The 26,388-nt window shown below is 30.4% G+C and overlaps 1 protein-coding gene and 1 long non-coding RNA gene across 4 annotated transcripts in view; both read left to right on the plus strand.

Moving 5' to 3' along the window:
• Positions 1-3,781, plus strand: part of LOC106682183 (protein TAPT1 homolog) — an 18,025-nt gene extending 14,244 nt beyond the window's left edge. Inside the window, exon 11 of one of the 3 annotated variants that reach the window (XM_014422910.2) lies at positions 632-3,781. In XM_014422910.2, the coding sequence (XP_014278396.1) occupies positions 632-850 (219 nt within the window). In that variant the 3' untranslated portion in view covers positions 851-3,781. The remainder of the gene's footprint in view (positions 1-631) is intronic. The other 2 variants (XM_014422908.2, XM_014422909.2) reach the window with 2 other exon arrangements.
• A 2,707-nt stretch (positions 3,782-6,488) lies between these two features.
• The window catches only part of LOC106682189 (uncharacterized), a 704,551-nt gene continuing 684,651 nt past the window's right edge, over positions 6,489-26,388 (plus strand). Inside the window, exons 1-2 of the long non-coding RNA XR_010843124.1 lie at positions 6,489-6,579; positions 19,337-19,434. This is a non-coding gene — a long non-coding RNA (uncharacterized lncRNA). The remainder of the gene's footprint in view (positions 6,580-19,336; positions 19,435-26,388) is intronic.

Raw genomic sequence — 26,388 nt, forward strand, 5'->3', positions numbered from 1 at the left:
TTTTGAAATAGCCTAAGATCGTGGGAGGACCATATCACCATTGCATTATGATGATTGTAAGATTGTAAATAAATTAAGAATATAATTTAAAGGTTTTTAGTCTTAGAAAGATTTGAGCTAATATTTTTCATAAATAGCAAACGGTCCTCATATTGCTTTTGTATATTTATAAAAAAAAAAGTCATGATAAAAAACATGCTCTCTCTTTCATCAATATACATTTTTTTTTTACGATGATTTTGCTCTTAAGCCATCATCGCATGAAACATAAAGGAAAAAATTAATACCAGCGAAAGCTAGTTCAGCTTTTTTACTATTTTAAAAATATTTTTGAGAAAATGTATGAAGAATAAAAATAAATCATTGTTTATAATCAATTAAGATGACTTCATCTTTTTGTTTACCAAGTCCAACATGTCTTATTATGTTTAACTATGTTTTTTACACTATACACATAGTGTAACAGTACTACAGTAAACTGTAGTTATTTTCGTTCTTTGGATTTTTATGGCATGTTTCTTTTTCCAGACTTTATAGAATTAAAAATTATTACCTTACTTTTCATCATTCTTTCTTAATTTTTTTTCATTTTGTAATTAATTTATGCATTAATTTAGCTGGTTTTGCTTAGGTAAGCATGAATGATGTACATTTAAACGAAGAAATGCTGCGAGTCGGCGTGAAATCTCTTGAGAGTATCGGAGAAACTGGATCTGACCATGATATCTATCGCAGCGAGCCTAACATTCAGCTACTAGAACCAGACGAGCTCGGGCAAGGGCTCAAGAGAGCGGAGTCGGAGCCAAATATTCCTTCCATCGGCGACTCTTCTCAGGGCTCACAGTTATAGCTCCTAGGCTAGCGTTTTAGCTTTAAAGATCTATATGATAACAATGAGACTTCTAATGCTGTTCTAGTCTTTAAACACAAGTATTTTTTAAAGAACAATGTTTCTATATATTTAATAATTGATTTGAATGTTCCAAAAAAAGAAAAAAAAAAATAGTTTGTGATATATTGCTATTTGATTTGTAGAGAACCTAATGGCATCTTTATCACATTCCATAGCCAATGTAATTAATTAAGTGTCTTAGTGTGAGTTTTGCTTGAATTGTTATACAGTATGCACTTCCTGATTAAGTGGGGTAGGTTGATGAAAATACCTATGATTAATAATGAAAATATTAAAAATACCAACTGTTTACAATATTTCAACTACTCAATTTTCAGTTTTAATATTTAAGAATTTGATTAATTAAAATGCATATTTATTTATAATGAAAATAAGAAAGCTATCTTGCAGGAAATTTGTTACATCATTTTTATTATCGAATAAAATATCTAAAGAGATTTTAAGTCATCCTGAATAAAATATTTATTAATCAATTTGAATGAAATAAATACAAATTTTCTTTTATTTCTTATTCACTTACATGCATATATGTTTTTTCTTAATATGGTTATTTCTGGAGAAAATATCGCTTGTAGCTGGATAAAAGAGGGCATACTGTATTATAAAACAATGAAAAATCCTAAATGTGATAATACAAGATTAGTGATCTTACGAGTAAATTTGGTATTTATAATAAGAAAATCAATACTTAGTAAGACCTGTAGGATTTAAGATATACATTTTGATGTTTGTAACATTATTTCTTCGAGTTTGATTTTTTATTTCATATCATAGCATAATAATGTCATGGCCTTAGAAAGGCATCAATAGTCTTACTAAAATTCTTATTTAGTTTATAATTTCCATGCTAATTTCTGAACAAATGGTTTATTTTCCTTCATATGATGATATATTATAAATTGAGAAAATGATTTTTTTTTTTACTTTTAGTCGAATTGAAGGCTTTTATATTGTAACCGTTCTCATAGGTATCCATTGAATTTTGATGAATGGTTTCATAGATACCTGTATGTTTGAATAACAACCAATTTGTCGTGATTTTTACTTTTAAAACAATTATGAATACACCTTTTTTTTTTTTTTAATCACAATTTGTAGCTTTGATTTTAACCTTAAATCCTTAGGATATTTGTTAATCAATTCGTAACAACAGAATTTTCTAAATATTTTCTGTTATTAACTTTGTAATATATTCATCAGTTATACCGAAATAAATAGATTCTGGAATTGATTTTATAGAACTTGATATTATGGCTTTCTGTTTTTAATACCTTTTTTTTAATATTTAAAACAACCTGTACTTTACATTAAAAACTGTGAAATTTGATTTTGAACTTAAAATTCTTGGAACAATATCTTCCAATCCTTCAATTTATGATTTGCTATCAAACTGGATATTTTGTATCTCAGGTATTTTTATAATATATTAAATTTCCTTTTTTGAACATGAATGTGTTTTTTTTTTACAGTGTTTTTAATTTGTTTTATTTTTCTTAAAATATGTGAATGGATTGTTATTGAGTGTTCTTGTAAAGTAAACAAGACTTGGAACACAATTAATGAATAAATATCAAAATAATGTGATAATTATTTCTAAATGTATATGCATAATTTTATTTATGTTGATTTGATTTGGAACATCGTTGTTCGGAGAGAAGTTTGTTAGATCTGCTTATATCATCACACGTCCGTGTTATGAGGGCTTTGTTTTATTTGAATGATTAAATAAATATGTCTTTCTGCGAGTCCTCTTTAATTCCAAGATATTGCTGAACGATCATTTTCATATGCTCTATATAGTGTTTGTAATCATGTTTGAAATTACAACAATTTTTACATAGTTGATTTTGGATTTACACAACAAAAAACAGAGTAAATTTTTAATAGTTTGTTTTTTATAATTGTTTGTGCTTATATGTACACAAAGACTGTGGTTTTGTATTCAACAATTCATATTCATATTTTTTAAAAAAAATGTTTTAAAGTTTAATTTTTCTCACATTTTTGTTTATTATTTTATTTTTTATATTTGATTATTTCATAAATTCTATAATATAGGACACAATGAAATTATTGCAGCTTGCTTGGGGATATAATGTGTAAAATTTGAATTTGGGCTTTTTTTTTTTTCTGTTTTCTTAAAAATAATAATAAATAGGACTTGAAATAACAGAATCATTTTCCCTGTATCTGTTTCAATCTACTTCATGTTATCTTTTTTAATAATATTATTGTTGTAGTTATTGGCAGAAAGAGGTGTCGGTTGATTGTTATAATTTATAAAAATTTATATGCAATTATGTTATACAATGATAGTACATAAATAAATTTGAAGATTATATATATAATAGATTTGTTGATGCTAGTGTGTGTTGTTTAATATATTAGTGTCAATAAATATTTCAGAAGTAAAAATTTATTGTGTAAACACCCTTTCTATAATAATGGTCTGTAATTATTGGCAATTTAGGTGTTTGTTTTTTTCTTTATTGAATACTATTGTTTATGGTACTTTCAACGGGCTGAGGAATCCAATTCTGATATCTTTTATCATAGGTAGGATTGAAGCAATTCACGACCTAACGTTATTCGCTGACCATTTATTATTATATTTTTAAAAGACATTAGTTTTAAGATGTTTTAATCAAATTATTTTGTCAATTTTGTACATATAATTTATTCTGACTGTTTCAGTATAGCATAAGTATAAACGGTATATATAAGAAAATTAGGCATGTTGCCTTGGGAATGATTTACTTTGTAACATAGCGACTAAGTTATTGTCTCTGGAATGTTGAAATTATGTTTTTTTGTCATGAATAAATTCTTATTTTCATTACACATAATTACTTTTTTTCCTATCAAATAAAAAGTTTTTGACACCTGTGCTTTTTTAAATGTTTCAGTACTCTCATATGATAAATTATTTAAATTGAAATTTAAAAAAAAATTGTTATGATACAACACAATAAAAAAAGTATGAATTGATGTTTTTTATTTCATCTGTATATCAAAACAAACCAATCTTCAAAAGTTGCTTAACACGGGTTTTGATTTAATCGAGTTATTTGTTTAAAACTTTATTTATCTTTGTTCTAGAAAAGGTTTGCTTTAACTGTTTTTTTAGAAGATCTCAACACCTGGAAGTGTTATCAGGTAATGAAGGAGAAGCCAGGTTAGAAATAAGTGGGTTTGGGTAGTGGGAAGTTTATCATGGAAGGATTGAAATTTGGTTCTGGCCCAATTGGCAACATATGGAACATTGAGGTCCTGATGGATGACTTGATTTGTGACAAAGTAAGGAGCAAGAGGAATTTGATGGTTTGGTGGAAACCCAGAGCTCAACTCCGTAAGTCCGGATAGGCCTTATTATATTTATATAAATGAGTCTTTTGTACTTAGTTGGAAGTTTAGACTGTTTGTATAGAAAGTGTAGTAGTTGGAATCGACGAATAGTTTCCTATCTCCTTTCTCCCCAACTAAATGAATTGTATAATGAGATGAAAAAAAAAAAATAAATTGTTGATTATTGGTAACAGTGGCATGTCCAAGCCTGGCACACTATTCCACTGCTGCCTCATCCCCTATGTAAAAAATAAAGTTAAATTATTAAAATGATTTAATGTTGGCCTCATTAATAACAATTTTTCTATTGAATTCAGAAATTGAATAATTCTGATAAGAATTTTACCTTTTCATTACAACCTGGCAGTTTCAGATAAGTTTTACTTTGTTTTATTATTAAGTCAATCCAACAATTTCTTTTTAAAATACCTTTATCTGAAATTTAATAAGCTCTCTTTTTATCCTCTCTCATACGTTTGTCATTAAATAAAAAATTGTAGTGGATAAATTGTGTGATGAAGAAATACTTTCAATTACAGATTAATAACTTTTGTTTTTAAAAAAGTAGTATATCATAGTTTCATTAATTTTTTTTTTTAACTACACTTAAAGGGAGTGGGTTATTAAGAATAAAATTATTGGTTCCTAGTCACTTCAAGACAGTTGTTCTCAACTGGTGTGCTACAGACCATAGGGGGTCTGCGAGGGCCTTGGGAGTAGTTCAAGGTGTTGTATAGCAGCATATTTTTGAGAAAGTAATGTTAAAATTCTTTTGTTTATATTTTATGGAGTCCGGGGTGGCCGAACTGCTTAGGTGTCACTTTAGCAACCTTGATTCAGAAGTGGCGATAGTTTGAATTTAGTCTGGGGAAGTTAAAATTAATTTCATGGTGGACTCATGGAATGGATGTTAATATTCTCACTATGTTCTGGTTAAAATAGATTGATATCCTGTAGGCTAATCAACCCATATGCCAGAAATGGCCAGGCAGGGAAAAAAAACAAAGTTTATCTTTCCTGAGGTTTGATTTTTGTTTTTTTTTACAGACAAATGCATTATAAAAAATCATCTTAATGGACTTTTAAGCATCCTAATTCTCAAAAATTACTGGAGAGACACAGTAAAGTCCCATGTCAGAGGTTGTGGTGGTCCGTGGACAGTTCATTTTCTAGATTAGTGGTCTGCAGCCTTCTGGGGGTTGAGAAAAATTACTTTAAGAGATATTAAGGTTATGTAATGGTGACTTCCAATAGTCTTTATGGATGAATATGCAGAAAAGAGAGTTTTTAATTGGTGGAGTTCTATTTCTGATTATGAGAAGTCTTTCAGTGAATAAGTGTGACTGCTTGGTCTTAATTATAAGAGACACGTATAGCAAAATATTGCAAAAGTAATCACCAAAGTCAAAATCTTATGGAAAAGGAGTCCATGAAGCTTTTAATAGAAGATGATTTGAATTAGGCAGGAAAGAACAGTAAGTTAAGAATAGATTTGTTGAAAATCAGTCATAAGATTCCTTGCATGGATTTCAAACAGAAAAAAAGGAGAAGGGAGAAAGGAAAAGATGTAAAACTTTCGAATGATAGCTTTTTCTTATCTATGAAGAACATATATAGCTCAAACTTCTTGATAGTTGCATTAATAACGACTTTCTTTAGTGATATCAAAAGTTTCAGATGTTGACAAGCTGTTTTAATGCATTGGTATAATACCTGTAAATACAGCATATACCTGTTTAGTATCTCTATTCTTATTAATTATTTACTAATGTAATATAAAAGTATAAAATATAAGAAAAAAGACTATTTGAGTAACTGTAGGTAGTCTATGAAATTTGTTAAAGTATTTGGATGAATTCAGTAATTGTAATAAAAATTTTCATTTAAGAAAATTAACAAAAGGGTGAAGATAAAATATAAAAAATAAACAAAAAATAATGGTAGATAATTAAAAAAAACTCCACATTTGTAATAATTAATTTTGTTTCAATTTTATATATATAAAATTATAATAACTCTACAAACGTTAAATGCAACTACATAAGAATAAAATTAAAATTGAACTGTTTATAATTCGGGTAATTGATGATTATCATTCGATTGGAAAATTAAATGAATTGAAAAAAGTTGAATTTTTTAGAAGTTAGACAATTTTTTTCATTGTCGTATACTGGTTGGCAAGCTTGGCTCTTTGGCTCAGTTGCAGGCAGATAAAAAAAGTTAGTAAGCGTCGTCGACAAAAAAATTTCAGTTTTTTTAAAATTTAGTTCATAATAATTTATTCGATTCGGTTGTGTTGTTACCTGTTTATTGTGAAAAAGGTAAGGTGAAAAAATATGTAGTTGTTTTTATTAGTTTATGTCACAGAACGTAATTTGTCTTTTTCTTGTAGCCAAGAGAAAAATTGTTCTTGGGTGAAGGGTAGCCATGTCTTTATTTTATTACCATTATCAACTTCTTATACCTTATCGAATTGGATACTATTTTGTGATGAATAATTTGTTTTATTTCTCATTTCTTAATGGAGCAAATGTACTTTTTTATTTATTATAAATAAAACTGATATTGCCGTAATATATTAATTTAATTTGCTCAATTTAAAGGCTGTTTGGACATATTCTGGAATTGTGATCAAATAAAGTATATATCAGTATATTACGCTCGATTTTTAGTTCAAGATATTGTTTAGATTTTAAGGTTTTATTTCAGAAAAACTAATGAACATTTTTTGTTACATTATTTTCAAGGGATAGTAACTATGTATCAATATAATCGGTTACAAACAAATAACTGCTACATATTGTTAGGAGCTTCTGTTAAGAACTTCAGTTAATTAGTATTGTAACCGGTGACTAGCTATAACTAACTGGTCTTCATGTTACTAACCGTTTTGTAAGGTAATGTAAAACTAATAACGGTAACGTAACTGTTATTGTAACGGGTAAATGCTAAAAACTATCTCTGGCTGCTAGATTTTAAACCGTTTTATTTAACTTCATCGATTTTACCTCAATAGGCAACATTTTAATGTAAAGTATCGAATGTATTTTAATTAAAAATTTGATAAATTTTAAATTACATTAATATGAGTTTATAGTTATGTATTAGATATAATAACTTTCTATATTTAGAACTGGTTTATATAAAGCATTGTTTTGTGTTAAAAAAATGAAATTGTGGTGCTATAATTCGATTGGTAGAACAGAAGGAAGTGAGGTAACTTTTCAGCCATCTTATGTTTGATTTAATTCTGTTATTCTGTAATTCAATTCCCTCGGCCGTTTGTGTTGTGGTTTTGCTTTGTTAAGAGCCTTTAAGGTTTTTGTTTCCGTATCCTATAACAAAGTTAAATGTGGGATGTGGGTATTATTAAATTATGATAGATCTAAGATGTATAATTGTACGAATATGTATGTTTTTTATACTGGCACTGTTAAATGCGATTTTACCTATTTTTCGTTCAGCTAACCGTTAAAGTTTTAAATATGAATAAAATATGGAACAACTTCATAAATGCGGGTTGATCAAGATAATTACATTGTATGGAATGTGGAAATTTACTGAGTGTGTCCAATAATACTATGGCTTCATTTTACTTACATATTGTGTTAATTTTTAGTATTCAATACGTTAAGATTAATTTTTTTTTATCTACTATATAAAAAATCACATATGCACTACACAGTTGTATGATATTTTTAACATTAATAGTATATTTAGTACGATTGATAAATAAGGGCGAAATCCCCTTAATTTTTTGTATTGAATAAATGAATGCTGTATATAAGTGAAGAAACGGTCAAGCGACATCGAATGGAGTGGTTCTTGTGAATTAGTAGATGTTATCGGATACTTTAGTAAAATGTTTGGTACTTTAGTCTTTACCAATAATTTTGCTCAGTCCACTTTTTATTTTTATTGTTTTTTTTTTTTTAGCTATTTATTTAAATTATGTATTCTGTTAATATGGTTGATTTGTTATTCTAAAATCCTTTTTGGAATATGTTCATAGAATTTCCATTTCATATTCTCTCCATACTTATGTTTGTTTATAAAACTTATAAAAAATTTTAACATGAAAATAATTATTATGTATTATTTAATTTTTTAAAGCTATAATGCTTACCAGTATTACATAATATAAATATTCTTTCTTTTCACAGTTATTCACTTAATATCATATGTGTTTCATTGTCATATGAAATCTCAAGTTCATTAAAATTCATCCTTTAAATTTATTATTCAATCTGATTAATTGAATGAATAATAAGTCTAATTAATTTCTTGAAATAATATAAGAAATGTCCTGACCCTTTAATATAGGTTATTTTAGAAATTTTTCTGTTTACTAATCCTGTTTATGATCATAAATTACAATAAATATTGAGAAAAGTCAATTATTATTATTTATTTTTTTATATTTACCTCAATTGGTTTAATTTATATCATCCTCCTATATCTGGTATTTCCAAACATTTATTTTAATGCCAATTTTACATCGTTATCCAGTAATTGTTCTTATTATGATTTTACACAAATTAATAGAATGTATTTTCAATTACATTGCCATAAAAAAAAAAAATTAAGTATTTTTTCCCAGTATATCTAAGAGTCTATTTAATATTGCATTGTGCTTACAATATTTATTGTTGGAAACTTTTAAATTAAATTTTGGAACATAATATTGCACTTAAGTATTCTTTTAATCTGGGTTACATATAGCTGCTTTGCTTTAAGAGCGGGACATCTGACAAAAAAAGTTTTATTTTCATTTTGATATGGACGAGTTTCTAAAATTTTTACCGTAGTCAGAGGTACCTTTTTTGCTGTGGTCCCTCTAAGGACTGTCCCAAAGTAAGATTATCAAAAAGTGACCACAGCCTACATTATAATCTGTAAAATAACATCAAATACAAAATAAAAAAAAATTCTTTTTTTTTCTCAAGCATACCACTCACTATTCAAGATATGTTGACCAAATAGTTAAAGTATTCATTATAATGAACTGGATCATGGGCAGACAGTCCGAAACGTTGTCCGGTTATTAAAATAAATAATAAAAGAGCTAATTCTTTCAGAAAAAGAAAAAATAATACAAACAGCTTTATATATTTTTTTTTTAAACAGTACTTTGACTGTACGAACTAAAATTAATGAAAAAAAAAATTCATAACTCGGCTCAAAACATAAAGTTTTTTTGAAATACTGATATTAGATTATAATGGAAATTTTTCAAGTACTCGATAAAGTTCTTTTTAATCAGAAATATATTTTATTTATGATATAATTACGTCCAATATTATGTTTCTGAATTTAATTTAAAAGTTTCCAAAAATTATAATAATTTTTGACTTTTCTCAAAATTTGTTCATGATCATGCATTGATGCAAAATACTAACAATTCATTTTGAAATGTCGAGTGAAAACTTCTAATTTGTGAATAAAATAAGATTGGAGATAAGTCTATATGGAAGGTTTCAATAAATTATTATCACTTCTAAATCAGGATATAGATTTATTGTACAGGTGCTATATATTTTCATGCATCTTCTATTTTAATACTTACGAAAATTTCCAAGGGCACGCTTCCTACCCTTTGTGTGGGCACATTCCCAGCCTCCTACCATTTCGGGATATCTATTTTAGGGTAAATTCTATTTTGATTTGGCTGAATTTAAATTCTCCGATTGAATGCCCTACTACAAAGACTATATTTATAGCAGATGATCTATATTTAAATGTAACTAAAAAGAGGTCTAATCTATTTATATATGTATATTTTGGGGCGAAATAACTTGTACGGAAGAGCGATCAGAGACACGTGCTGGGGGTAAGGTCCGGGGTTGACCTCTGAACTTGAAAAGGTCAGGGGTGGGGCTTCCCAGGGCGCAAGTGTGCTCCACTCATTCATGTCCCTGTCATTGATCAACTCTCTGTAGTACGTCCTCTCGCTCATAGATGTCTCTTCTGTAAAATAACATTATTTTTCTATATAGAGTGAAACTCCTATATCACGGGCACCCACGGGGAAGATTTTATCCGTTAACAGAGGCGTTAATTAAGAAGGGGTTAATGTAAAAAGTACACCAAAATTAAATTAAATCATTAATATATTATTCTGGGAACGTTTCGTTGTTGGACACAAATTTGAAAACTTGTGTACTTTATTTTGAATTTCGCGGATCATCTGGGGTTAATCTGTGACTACGGTGTTGACCATGTTGAAAATTGGCACATCAGTCTCAGACTAAATCCAAGGTCAGTCCATTATTGATGTTTCATATTCGATTTTTGGAATGCATTTATCTTGAAACGTAAAAATTTAAATTTTAAGTAGTGAGATCATTTATCAATATTACCTATTGCCCACAACTGTGTGGCAGATTGTAATATCTATCAATAAATAAATCTATCTATCAAAAATTTTAAGTAAGGACTTACATTTTGTTTGTGTACACTGAATGCTGTACATACACACTCTGTATTATTATGCTGGACACATACCTAAAAACTGCTTAGGAAATAATTAAACATCTCTTAGTGCCGTGAGTACTTGCCAATTCTTGAAACGTGAGATTGTACATAAATACTTTAAGAATTAAAGTTGGTTTCTGCTTTCGGAATGGAGAAGTCCCTCAATATAGAAGTTCCAATGTATTTAATGTTTATTGTAGTGTATTATGTCATACTGGTATTGTCTCTATAAGACTTTGTTCTTTAGGTTTGTTTGATTTCCCTCACTCTTCGCAAACATATCGTAATTTTTTTGGCGTCTTACAGCTTCATGGCGCGTCAGGTACAACATATGAATTAGTCTTAAATTTTTTTTTTAATAATTTAGTTATTGTTATTTACAACTGTATACATATATATACATCAAGTAAATTTGCTGTAAGTGATATTATGACATGATACAAACGTGTGGAGAATCTACCCATTGATAGAACTCCAATTAATAAATCTACCCTTTAAATTGCAATTCATCTTAATTATTTTGCAATGGTACTTTTTATAATTACCTCAATTCAATATGGGATTCATTATATGGAGTCAATCTTGTCATTGTACCACTTACAAAAAATTTACTTGTTGTATATATTGTTATACAGTTGTAAATAAATATAAATAAATTATTAAAGACAAAAAAAAGATTTATTAAGTTTTGCGTTTTTCTTTCTTGGATTATTAATTTAGGTTTGTTATTTCAACCTTTTATTTGTATTAGTTTTACATAAATAATATGTTCCTTTCGACGTTTCGGACGGTCCGTCCATCTTCAGGTGCTAACTCTTTTTTATTATTGTTTTAACTTGCGTTTTTTCTTTTAATTTTTTTTCATTAATATTGTTAATTGAAGGCCAATTTTTGAATGATTTCTTATCGAATTTTGAAAACCTTTAACGTTATGCGTTGTTTGTTTTCATACGTTACCTTCGAAAGAAAAAAAAAATCATAAAATTTAAATTACTTCGTGGTGAGAAAACTATTTAATAAATTATAGATCTTGTATTTTGATAAGAGCCTTATTCAAGTTGTAAAATCACTTTTTAAATTGTCTGACTATTCAATTGAAATAAAAGACTTATGTATCAAATTTTATATATTATATATATTTTCAATATTATTTCTACAATTTTAATTTACAAACAAAATTTTCTATATTTAACTTTACATCACTTCCTATTTCACAAATATTTCACTTCAGCAACACTAATAATTCAAAAATATGTCATCGATTGCTCAAAAGATTTTTTACAATTGATATATCACTTACACTTTATTATTCTTTTGTCTTTCTATCCAATTTTATAATATTTTTTTTAATTGTGTCCGAACATGAACATGTTACCCAACGTTTCGCTCCACTTTGCAGAGTTTCTTCTGAGGAAAATGAAAAAAACATACTTATGTTGCTTAACATTAAATAGTTTTGGACATACTGGAAGATTATTGATTGACCGTGTGTAAAGATGAAAGGAATATGGTCCGGGTGCGGTCAAAAAAACTCAAATAGTATAATTCTACTATTTGAGTTTTTTTGACCGCACCCGGACCATCTTTTCATCATTAAATAGTTTTCTTTTACTATTTTGTACATTTATTGGCCGCCACCCGGAATATGATTTGTTTTTTCCTAAAAAAAACTTTGGTTGAACTACTTTTACTGAAATCCTCTTTATGTTTTTGTTAATTTTTAGTGAATAAAACAAATTGATGGAATTTGTAATAATTTTTCTTATTCTTCAAAAAGAGAGAAATCGATTGGCATATAATCATAATAAAAATGAATACTTTCTGAACAACGCGCCAAAAATACTTAATTTTGTTAGTAGCTTTTTTTACCGATTCGAAATAGCCAATAACCTTCCCGTAAAAATGCTGAACATTTAGCAAAAAGTCCCATCACAACCGGATGAACGGTATGACAGCGCATAAAGTATCAACAAACTAATATCCATTTTTATGTATTAGATTGTTCTAGATTTTTTTTTCTCAAACATTATCAAAAATGAAATCGCTATTAACCCTGAAGTAACATTTTCCTTTGAACAGTAATCATAATTTCGACAAGGCGAGATGCTGAATGAGAGGGTAGTTATCGGCTGTAACAGGTAGAGGGGAGAGGGAGGGTTGCTAAGCAACCACCCTCTCCTAAAGGTCACAGTTCATAGGTGACGGGCGGTTACCCTGCTCTGCACCTGTTGGTGCTTCGCCATTCAAGATTTGGGTCGTCTGGCCTCTGTCTCGACGGGTTGGGGGTTTTGTACTGTCTGTCGAATAGAATCAACCTGATGGCTGGTCGATTTTTGGCCTTGCTTTTTGTACTATATGTATATGCTATGTATACTTTTTGCTCTCACTTACCTGAACTTGGAATATAAATATGGAATATGGAGAAGGAGAGGGATTAGATTTCTTGAAAGGTAACTCAAGAAATGGATTCCACAACCCTCTCCCCCCAAAAAAATAAACAGTTTTTTCATAATTTTTATGCAAATTGAAAAAAAAAGTTTGTTAACCAATTTTCTAATTTTTCAGATATTTTAACCTGTTTGACCCATGTAGTAGGCGTCGCCTAAAATAAACACGTCCTGCTAGCCCTCCGTTTGTCTCCATATTATTTGTCTCATTTCTATCAGTGTGTGGTGTGAGGATCCCATTTATAGAGTCTGGCCCAAATGTTTCTCTCTTGAACCAAATGTTCTCCTACTTCAATCCATTCCACGCTACCTGAATGCCTCCCTTACACTGCCCTAGGAGATGCGAGGCTTTCCTCTGGGTCTTTTCCCTTACGTGTCGGTCTCGTATGTCTTCTGGCATTTCTCTCAGTCCAGCTCTATTATTCTGTAATATTTAAAGCTTTAAGGAGAAGCAGGATTAATCTATATTTAGTGCAAATTTTTGTTTGCGACAGATTTGTTTAGTAGTTATAAAAAAATACATATTGTCTCTCCAGTTTTTTATATTATTTTAACACTCCAACGTTTCGGCCATTCCGGCCATTTTCAAGGATCTTATTATACTTTCACAGCCAAAACCATAGGTTATCAAAATAATTGCAGGCCATATTGCCTTTGTTAAATTATTTATCATTAGTCATTAACATATTAACTAATGGGTGTGGTTAAGAGTGCCGATAAAATAAGAGAATTAAACTTAGATTATAAACTAGTTAATGTAATACTAAATATAAGTTTATGCGATACTAAATACTGTAAACTAGTTAATGTATTAATGACTAATAATAAAAAAATTAACAAAAGCAGTATGGCCCCCAATTATGCTGAAGGCTATTTTTTTATGATTTTGACTAGTATCTGTTAGTGAGACTTTTATAATACTTAACCATATTTTAATATATGACGAGGATTTTTTAAATTCTAAAATGATTACATAAAAAATTTATGAACTTTTTTGCGCAACTTTCATGAGGGGCTTGACAACAGATCCGTTTATAGATTGAGAATTAACGGATCCGCTTTTAAACAGACGTAAAATAGTGTGAAGGACCAAGTATCTCTAAATCATCAGTAAAGCGTACTTGGAGTGCCAAGAAGGGCAGGCTAAGAGGTAAGAAGGGATCTTCTTCGAATAAACACAAGAAAAGGGGTGTCCTATGATTATGAAATCAAAAGAGATCAACTAATACTAAGTCGCCGGGCCAAGTGTACTTTAAAAATAATAATATTAATGAATAATGATGGAAGAAATGTTACCACAACCCCTTGCTGTGAACCATGAAGGACAGACGTTGAGGTAAGAAGGAAGATACCAGACACCTTGGGTATGGTCAGCTACCGACCGATATTAGGCGGTGCTAACTGTCGCGGGGTTGAGGAGGGAAACCACACCCTTGGAGTTCGGGATAGCAGTTGAGGAAGCACCTCACGGCCTCAGGGAAGGACTTCCGAACTGCCTAATATTTCGTCATTAACAAATGTAGTTGTTAATTTCATTATCACTGATTTTATTTGATATTGATAAAATCTCTGATCCGTTTAATGAATACTTATTCAATTTTTTGTGTATGTTGATATTATTTCTGTATGTCGTTATTTACTATTTATTTCAATTTTTGTTGGTTTAAAGCTTACCACATAAAAATTAAACTTAATTATAAAATTATAAGTTGAATTGTAAAATAATTTCTTAGAATTAAAACTTGGGCATTCTTTTTCTATTATCATTAATATATTTAGTGGTTTAATATTTAATCCATAAATTAGACAACTGGAAATACTCGTAAAGACTCTAATAAGAGTAGCAGAGGAAATCGGTTTATAAGTAAATGAGGATAAAACAAAGTAAATGATTGTAAACCGAAAAATCCACTCTTACGACATGGTCTGTGTGGCAGAGTTGGACAAATATTATTTGAATGACGAGATACGAATAATATTTTATTCGTGAATTTTCTACTCGAATAATCAATTATTCGTACAAAACACATGATTAACTATCCGAATACTTTTTTATTCGTCATTATTTTACACGAATAATCAATTATTCGGGAAAAACTATTCGAATAACCATTTGAACTCTTTTATATTCGTCCATTTTATAGAAAAATAATCTCTTATTCGAAAAAATTAAATGATTAACAATCCGAATACGTTTGTATTTGTATAAAGACGATATTTTTTGTCTTACAGCTATACATAGATATGTATTATGATCGTGTATTGATTAATTTTAACTTTTCTGATTTCTAACATATAAGGGTCCCTTTTTATGTTTCGGGATATGTAGAATATTAAAATGCTATAGATTTTAAGACCGCATATCGATTAATTTTAACTTTCTTGATTTCTAACATGTTAGGGTCTCTTTATATATGTTGAGATATGTAGAATAAGAAAATGGTATCGATTTTAATATCACCTATCAATTTATTTGAACTATTTATTTTTATTTATTAACTATTTATTATCAATTTATTTTGAGATATGTGAAATATGAAAATACTCTCGATTTATTTTAACTTTTCTGATTACTAACATGTTAGGGCCTCTTTATGTTATGAGATATGCAGATTTATTATCTTAGTTAAAATAAATCGATACGCGATCTTAAAATCGATAGTATTTTCATATTCTACATATCTCAAAACATAACCTAACATGTTCGGGATCAATAAAGTTAAAATAAATTAAAATGCGATAATTAAATCGATACGCGAAAATTACATCAATAGCATTTTCATTTTTGGCATATATTGAAACATATAAAGAGACCGTAACATGTTAGAAATCAGAAAAGTTCATATAAATCGATAAGCTATCACAAAATCGATATCTTTTTCATATTCTGCATTCCTCAAAACCTATAAAGAGGCCGTAACATGTTAGAAATCAAGAAAGTTAAAATAAATCGATACACCATATTAAAATCGATAGCATTTTCATAATCTGCATATCCGAAAACCTAAAAATTGGTCCCTATGTATTAGAAATAAAATAAATCGATATGGGATCTTAAAATCGATAGCATTTTCATTTTGTACTCGTCTGAATATGTGAAATAGGAGCCTCATACATTAGAAATTGAAGGTGGTAAAAAAAGAAGTGAATTTAAAAAAAAAAAAAATCAAATTTTTATTCGAATAATATGTATTCGACTAATTTTGTAATCGAGTAATTTTTCATTCGACTAATTTTGTATTCGAGTAATTTTTCATTCGACTAATTTTTTATTCGATTGAAATAGTATTTGAAATATTCGAATAAAAAAGTATTCGGATTGTTTAGTCGTATTTTTATTCGAATAAAAATTTATTCGTCTCTCGTCAATTGAATAAAAAAGTATTCGTCTTTCGTATTCCTCGAAAGTAGACAGTTTCAAATACCTTGGCTCTACAATATCCTCAATACATGATGAACACAATACACAATTACACCAACATGCTAGAAAACTTGGGAAAACTGTTTTCTTTATATGGGTGCCGGGTCAAGTGGGGATCACGGGAAATGAACTGGCGGACGTTGCAGCCAAACAAGCACTTGTCCTTCCGGGTCGGGGCGCGGCCATTCTGACACCCCAAAAAATAAGTCTCCCTATGAAAAATGAAATATTAGCTAGTTGGCAAGCCATGTGGAATGAAAGCCCGCCAAGCAAATTAAAAACTGTTAAAAAAACATTAAACCATGGACCACATCAAACCGTTCCAATCGCAGGGTGGAGGTAGCGTTAGCCAGATTGAGAATAGTTCATACGAATTTAACTCATGCATACCTGATCAATAAGCAACCACCGCCAAAATGTCAATACTGCAACAGTGTACTTACAGTCAGTCACATATTTGAAGAATGCCATTTCTATTGCATGAACTTACGTAGATTGGGAGTGGGACCGAGTGTTTCGGATGCCCTGAATGATGACCAAAGAAACATAGAAATGGTTTTAATTTTCTTAAAAAGGAATAATCTTTTAAATAAGATCTAAACCCAAAAGTTTGTCATATGTATTAAAAAATTCTAAAATAAGTAATGATGCAAACTTATTTAGCAATTAAAGAATCCCAAAAGCCCCAACCAACAACAATAACATGATGAACAGAATGAGATAGACCGGATTGTATATAACATTGTGCCAACAGAGCATTCTTCTCTCGGTGAAGAATACTGAAATCTTTGAAAGAGATTTAAAAGAAAAGTACTCCGTACAATTACAAGTGCGATCTGTGATCATAGCCTAAACACTTGGAAGAGAAGAACTAACAGTGATCTGCTTGCAGAGACCGGTCAGTCAATATCTCACGATATGAAGGCAAGGAGGTTTAAGATAGGCAGGACATCTGGCTCGAAGCAATCCTTCAGGATGCATATACAAGACATTGGAAGCCACTATAGTTGGAAAGAGACCACGTGGGAGGCCAACAACTAGATGGATAGACAGAATCAACAAAGATGCGAAATAGCTGCCTGCAGCAAACTGGAGAAAAGAAGGCTTCCAAAGATCTACAAGGACTGAAGAACAAAAAAAAATCCGTCAATTATTATAAGTTGATAATTTCATAAAATTTCATAGAATAACAACTTGGATTTGTAATTTTTTTTCTGTTATTATTAATATACACATTAATAATAACAGAAAAAACTAACTGTTTTAAGCTTTACTCCGTAAAACATAGAATTAATTATAAAAATATAAATGAAATGTGTAATAATTTCAAAAAATAACAAAAAAACCTAGTGAATATTGTAAATATTTTATTATTTACATTTACCAATTTCATATTTACATAAAATAAATAACGATTTACTATTTTACTAAAAATAATATAAATACAAAAAATCAAGAAGTGTTCAGTACACTAATCAGAGATTATATCTATAATCTCTCATAATAAAACTAATAACAACTTACAATGATGGGTTAGTGGTTGTTGTTATAATTGTTATTGGCAGTTTCGAAGACTTCGGTGGGGTGCTTCCTCAACTGCTATCCCGAACTCCAATGATGTGGTTTCCCTCCTCAACCCCGCGACAGTTAGCACTGCCTATCATCGGTCGGTAGCTGACCATACCCAAGGTGTCTGGTATCTTCCTTCTTACCTCAACGTCTGTCCTTCATGGTTCACAGCAAAGGGTTCCATCATTATTTCTTCCATCATTATTCATTAATATTATTATTTTAAAAGTACGCTTGACTGGCGACTTAGACCTAGTTGGTCTCTATTTCATAATCATAGGACATCCATTTTCTTACATTCATTCGAAGATGGTTTCAATTTTCTGAAACTAATTCCAGAAAACTTCATCTACATTTTCCAACTAATTTTTCTCTCTATTTCTTATCATTATGTTTATTTATTTATTTTTTTATAAAACCACTTTATTTATTGATAGATATTACAATCTGCCACACAGTTGTGGGCAATAGGTAATAGTGATGAATGATCACATTCGGACTAAAATAAAATAAATAAGAATGAAAATGAATAAATAAATGAAGGACAAAAAAAAAAAAATCCGTCTTAAAATATATACAAACTGAAGGATAAAGAAACTGAACATAATCAAACTATGTGTATGATAAAATAAATAAAATAATAATAAAAATAAAATAATCTCTAATCGCATTTACACTATATACAGTATTTATACAATCGATCTGAGGATCCCTGAGCCCCCTCTATCCTCCACGTGTGAGGGGTAGAGCAGAGCTCATAAGATCCCAGCGCATCCCTATCGCCGCATCACTTGTAATGAGCCAGTGGAGGCTGAGCAAATGCGCTAAAGATTATGTTTATTGACTTATTTATATTAATACTTAAGACAGTAGTTATTCCATCCATGGTCTCTTGAAATGCATTTTATTGCGATTCAACGTATAAAATCTTTTAAAGTATACCCTCAATTGAAACTTAGTTAGTATACAATTTAACGTGTAGCCTAATCCATTTGATTGTTAGCTATAGATTAGATTATAAAAAATTACTTTCACTAACCTATATATTTAATTTATATTAAGAAAATGTATTACGGTCGTGCTAAATTTTAATGCCACTATCTTCCATATTTTGTATTTATTCTATTTTCCATTTTAATTGTGTTTAATATATTTATTTGCCCACAGTGTCTTTGTGTTGAGTGTTAGTGAGTTTCCTGTGATGTGATTTTGTGGAAGAAGATTTATGGGAATGACAACTCTGTATTCATCTACGATCCTGTAATGTGAGTGCAAATATTTATTTAACTAATCATATCAAGCTCCTATTACTTTAAAAATTTTAATTGTTCATATTGCATTATTTTTTATTTTTAATAAATTATTTTAACTCACTTAAGTTGTAAGAATTGTTTTTACAACGAGATCTGTCCACTGAGCGAGAGGTTCAATGCCGAAAATTTAATCTTACAAACTTACTCTTATTACTAAATTTATTATTTTATTCATGCATCAGATCAGTTTAGCATAGCCAGCCTTATAGTACAAGAGCCCGGGTAAAAAAGGCAGTTATTTCACCCCAATATTTTATTACTTTAATGAAAACTATGTATAATCACTAATCGAAATTGGTGAGTCTGTTAATTATTGGTAGGGGACCATTCCAGCTGGTGGTGATGTGGTAGTTTTATACTGCAGAGCCCTTGGCGAGAACGTCATCCAAGGGGACCCTGCTTTGCCACCTCCCAGGTCTTGTTGGCACAGGCCTTCAGCCAATTAAAGAATTTGATGTGCCTTCGGCATATATACTCCGGGACAGAGGGAAGCTGAAGTTCTTGGTGGATGATGGAGTTTTTGGCCCTCTGCAATGATGTACCTCGGACAATTCCCCGGAGTTCTGGTAGCTCTGCAGCTTTTGTAGCGTGGTTTGGTAGAGGTACCGCAGCAGGGGTGTACTATAAGCATTGTAGGTCTGATGATGGCCTTATATATTTGCAGCTTCAACTTCAGTGAGAGTTCCGGGGACTTCAGGAGATGATATAGCCTGTAGGTCTTCAGGTGGGTCAGCTTCTTTCCTTCGTCAACAAGAGGCAGTCCTATGCCGACTGATCTGAAGCTATCTCAGCGGAAGATCTTTCGTCGTACGAGCTGGTGAGAGCTTCTCCTCTCCAGTCTCCACCACCTACGGAATACCTCCCATACTATTCGTCGTTTTTACGGCGTCGGTTGTAGCTATAGAGCACCCAAAGGCAGTGGTAGCAGCCTACGCGAACGACATCGGCATCTAAGCTTCTAGCTCTAACCAACGCCCAAGACTCTACAGCCACCATCACTGTAGCACTTAAACTTATCGGGATTAGAACCCCCTGGCAAGACGGACGTTATCGTGATGTCGTTACAAAAAAGGAAAGAAGGTACTGCCGACGAAGAAGGAGAGACTCAGGCTGACCCACCTGAAGACCTACTAGCTATATCATCTGCTGAAGTCCCCGCAACTCTCTCTGAGGCTGAAGCTGCAAATATATAAGGCCATCATCAGACCTACAGTGCTCTATGGTACACCCCTGCTGCGTCACCTCTACCGAACCACGATCCGAAAGCTGCAGAGCTACCAGAACTCCGTCCTCTGGGGAATTGTCCGAGGCACCTCATTGCAGAGGGCCAAAAAGTAAATAAGCCGAAGGCACATCAAATTCTTTGATTGTCTTAAGGCCGGTCAACAATCGCCCCTCCAACAAGACCTAGGAGAAGGCAAAGCACGGTTCCCTTGGTTGACGTCCTCGCCGAGGGAAGGACTTCGGGCTCTGCAGTCTGAAGCCACCACTGTAAGACCTCTCGCTGTAAGCTCGAACTCGCAGACAGGCGCGTTACCACGCTGCTACCGTCACCCCCGATGTCATATAACCGTTACATTTTATATATTTTTTTTAACAATGATTATGGGGGGAGGAGGTTTTAGTCTCGTACAAAAGACGCCCCTAACTATATACAATATTATAATTAAAAGAAAATTCTATAAAATAAATAGATAAAAATAATGCTTTTTAATAAAAGAGAAAAGTAAAATTAATAACGACATTTGAGTGCTACCCATTGGCTTACGGGCCTCACAAATGCCCGGGGAGAGGTTGTGAGTAGTATTGTATATTTATATGCTTGAAAAAATCCCGGGTAGGGCCTGGGACTCGATCTCGTAACCTTTGGGTTGGTAGACTGGCGCGTTACCACGCTGCTACCGTGACAAAAAAAAATACTAGTGATTAATGGCTATGTATACATAGCTGTCCTATAAATTAGTTTATGACACTTATATTCGCGGTAGAAGTAGTTTTGATATTTGACAACATATCTTGATTTATAGTTGATCGGAAAAAAAATTTTCAGGAGTAAAATTCACATTCATATACGAATATCAAAAACACTACTACCCTTACGCAGATACGTGTCATAAAGTATTTTATAGCACATTTCCAAATGAGCCTTTGAAGTTAGCAAATTGACCTATTCCAATCACAACAGTTTCCTGAAAAGTACGTTTAATATCTTTTGCTAAAGTATGTCAGAAATGCAAAATTAAAACAATTTACTAAACTGTACATTCTGTTCTTAACGATTTATTCATTTCTAAATTATAGAATCGATATTGGAAATATAAATATGTGACAAGCAATCGTTATGAAGTGTGAGAAATTTCGCCCCAACAGTCAACCTGTGTGCACATGCCTTCTAATTATGTATTTTTCGTCATTGTCCATTACCTTCTACGACTGTCTATGTTAAATATTATTATTTCTAAAATCTTTGGTTTTTCGATAATATATAGTAGGTCTATATTACTATTTTTATTCTCGGAAATGTATTTTCAACCATGTAAAAGTATTTTCCCTCTTATTCCCTCAAGTACATTATCAAATCCTTTCATGATTATATTTATCTATTTTTTACTATTAGCATAAATATAAAATGGTTAATTATTTTACACAAACAAAACTGAAAATTCGGTATTTAAGGCCCGTCAAACTAACCCAATGAGGATAAGACCTACCTGATATTAAAGAGTATTTGTTATAAGTTGGCATGGTGAGTGTAAAAAAAATCGTTTGAGTCGTTTTCGAAAAAATTGAAAACAAAAAAAAAAATGGAAAAATCGATTCTATTTGTCGAAAACGTTCCCGTTCCATCCATAGCATACTACTTTTCTTTTTTTTAGTTAGGGTTTTCACAGACATACTTACAGTTCTTCGAGACTACTTTTTTTTTGGATTCGAGGACCTTAAGACATGTATTTTCGTCTAAAAGACGAATTCGAAATTTTGCACGATCGTATATTTCCTAGTAATACTTTCCCTTACTTTATATTCCATATTATGAGTATGTGAAAATAAAAAAACAATCTACTGCATTAAAATAACAAGAGTTTATTTTACAAAATGAAAATTAGTTTATTATTCTGTGACTAAGACAATTATCAGGTAATTTTAATTTTACAGTAACATATGTAGGGTAAAAACAGTGTGGTCGCACTTATTTCAAATTTATATTAAAATTTTATATACACAGAAAGAGAAAAAATAAATAAAAAACTAACTGCCTAAATACATAAAAACAAAACAAAAAAGTATTCACAAAATATCTGTACTATTATACTACTGGATTAGATTGGTAAAGTAAAAGGTAGTTAAATAGAAGGGTTTTAAACGTGGAAAGTGTTGGTCCATGACGTAAGTTAGAGGGAATGGAGTTCCAGAGATATGCAGCTCGGGTAAAAAACGATTTATCAAAGGCAGCAGTTCGGTGAGGTGGAGGGTAGATATCAGATAAACGGGACCTGGTAGTACGGGATTGGACTGAGAATTTGATTGAGAAATTTTCTAGTTATTATTCTAATTTTTTCCTTACGTATAAATTTAAAAATTTTTCTTTTCTTTTCCAGAGATTTATAGCCTTTTTATTCAATATGTCATCCGAACAACATTCGTATTTGCTTAGAAATAAGAGTGAATAAATGTTTTCATGTTCTTAGTTGAAAAATCAGCTTAAATAAATCATTTTTATTCCAAAATCATTAATTATTAAAGTGCCTTAATTTATTCGTAAATTTAGTGGAACTTCTAACGTGTACCTCTGTTTAATGGAAACCCCTCGTGAAGGTCAATTATGGTACTATTTAATGCAATATATGTTTAATGCATTGGAACCCCTGTCAGATAAACGGGACCTGGTAATACGAGAATTCGAATTGCAGGTATTCTAGGATATAGGAGGGGCGCTGAGTACTAATTACTTGGAATAGAAAGGAAACTGGGAAATACTGACATCGGATGAATGGATAGAGCCACTTCAGCTCGGCATTATACTGGGTTATGTGCGTATCTTTGATGATCCCGAAAATAAATCGTATTGCGGAATTCATAAGACGTTTAAGTTTAGATTCGAGATCACCCAAGAGTCCACTATATACCAGGCAGCCATAGTCAAATTGTGTATTATTTTTTACATAAAATAATAAACAATTTTATTACAAATTTATTTAATCATAGTAGTCTATTCTATAATTCCTTAAGTAGAGTGTTCATAATAACATCAGTGATGCGTTTAATTTAATTTTGTTTGTAATAACGGTTATTCACAACACATCCCTTGTTTTCATGTTCAAGTTTGAATATACTCAATAAATTAAACTTTACAAACTATAAACAACATACATGTTTACAAATTTGGCTACACTACGAGATCAAAGTAAAAGTAATTGATATTATTTATTGTAAATTTATTTTTTAAATATTTTTATTTAGTTTAGTATATTTTTTAATCATATTTATTTATTAATTAGATTTTGATTTTTTTGGATATATTTGTTGAACAAACTTCTTGATTGTATAGGTTTTCATTCATATTTTAGCGGGCCAGACAAAGGGGGGATGTTTACCCCTGCCTTCCACTAACGGCGGGTCTGGTGAACTCTTTTACATCACTTTTCGGACGCTTCCGAAAAAATACTTCCGGGATCGATGTTAAAAAAATGTATACTTCAAATGTAAATAATCAATAATCCTACAACCTAAGTTCTAAGAATTTTTTTTGTTAAAACTTTATTATTCATGAATTTATACTGTTTTTATTACTTCTTTATTCATTATGTCATTCGGACAACGTTTCGGGTTCTTCTACCCACTATAAAGTTCTAAAATAAAAATATTACAAAATATTTTTTTAGTAAACAATGTTTTCACAGTCAGATACAGATAATTTAATATGTTACTGTATATGCACCCACTTTAGTCATTTATAACCATTTAAAAAACTAAATTTTTTTGAGACTAAGTCAAATTTCCGTTATTATTCTTATTTTTTCCTTTTCTTACTATTACTTTGTGAGGCATGTTTCATCAGTTGCACAGTATAAATTTAAAACTTTATTCTTTTTCAGGAATTTATACCATTTTTATTCATTATGTCATCCGAACAACGTCAGTATTTGCTTAGGAATAAGAGTGAGTGATTTCATGGTCTTAGTTGAACAATCAGCTTAAATAAATCATTTTTCTATCAAAATCAATAATTATTATAGTTTCTTAATTTATTCATCAATTCAGTAAAACTGGTACCCCCTGTTCAACGGAAACCCCTCGTAATGGACAAAAAATATTAAGGTACATATGTAATGCATTTGAGCATTTCTATTATGCAACCTCTCCACTCCGGACGCTGACACAAATGTTATTCCCCTTCAGTCCTATAACTCCTCTATAAAGGGGAAAAGTCATAATTTGAATGTATATACTTACGATTCCAGATAAATTTTGTGGGTTACTAATTTTCGGAAAAATGTAACATGATACTGTTTTTGCCTAATATATCGATGGCTGAATGATGACCACTCTCTCTACAAAGGATATCTTTAAACCGGGAATGAGGCAGTTCTAGCAGTATCTAAGGTAAGTCTTCTAATTCTCTTGTATTGATTTAAATAATAATTTATACAATTTATAATGGCTTGATATAAACAGACACTTTTTATATTTAAGTTGATAAGTTCCGTACTATTGTATTGTTGAGTAGAAGAGCTGAATTCGTATGCTGTCTTTAAAAAAGGCACATGCCCCAATATCTTTCCCCCTAGGAAAGGAAGGGAAATGTTTGACTGTTTCATTCATGACAGAGCCAACGGTGACGTCAAAGTAAAAACGTCAGCGCGCAACAGGTATCCATGGCAACCCTCACATCGAACCGACATTACGGCTGCCTTAGCTCTTACACAACTTAAACTCATACTTTTATGTTCCTGGTTTAGTCACGCAACTTTATCCATCCTAATAATCTATTTGTAGAAATTTATTTTAATTTCACATTCACATTTAAAGTTCTTCCCTAACTACTTTGTTTTTCAGTACTATCTGTGGCTTTTTATCTTAAAGAAGTGAATATAAGAGCACGAAATGTCAAAACATTAGCGTAATTCATCAACGCCGCTCACAAATTAAATCTAATGTTAGTGGAAAGTCGCGTGACGAACTATGTTTTGATTTTTTTAAGTCATGAGTTTTGTATACATATAAAAAATTAAATATGCCTTTTTTATTAACATTTTCACCTTTATGAATGAAAAACGTTACTCTTCGACCTCTCTTAACGGGACCCCCGATAAATAAGAGACAACTATCGTTTTAAAACTAATAAAAAATTATCTTTAGACATCACTTATACAGGTCACACACTGTATCTATTAACGTATTGAAATTTAAGCCTTAGTTAACAAAGTAAGAAGTTAGTCTTATAAACAATATTTATATATTTATAAATATAAATGTATTAAATTATGATAATAAAATAATTAGTACATTTCTTATATTGATTTTTCAATTTATTCATTTCTCATTCTTATGTCTAACGTATAGTAAAGTTTTTTTACAATTTTTATTAAACTGCTATTTATGAAAATTTCAATATTTTCATTCTTATGATATCATTATCCTATAAGGAATCTATGAGGTAAATTAATAAAGAATCTACTATAAGGTATCGTTGATATTAAATGTTCAAATACAACATTTAATTTAATTTAATTAAATTATGACTAGAAAATAATTAATTTCAAATTAATGTAAAAATTGTATTAATGAAGTTGAGTTAATTTTTGTAAATTCTTCATATTTATAAATCAGACTGTTACTTGTTAAGAGAAAGGCTTTTAGTTCTATGAAGAATGCAAATAAACCTGTTATTATTTTTAATAATAT

This window comes from Halyomorpha halys, unplaced genomic scaffold, assembly GCF_000696795.3.
Source record: "Halyomorpha halys isolate HHAL.00 unplaced genomic scaffold, Hhal_1.1 Scaffold394.1, whole genome shotgun sequence".
Classification (NCBI taxonomy): Eukaryota; Metazoa; Arthropoda; class Insecta; order Hemiptera; family Pentatomidae; genus Halyomorpha; species Halyomorpha halys.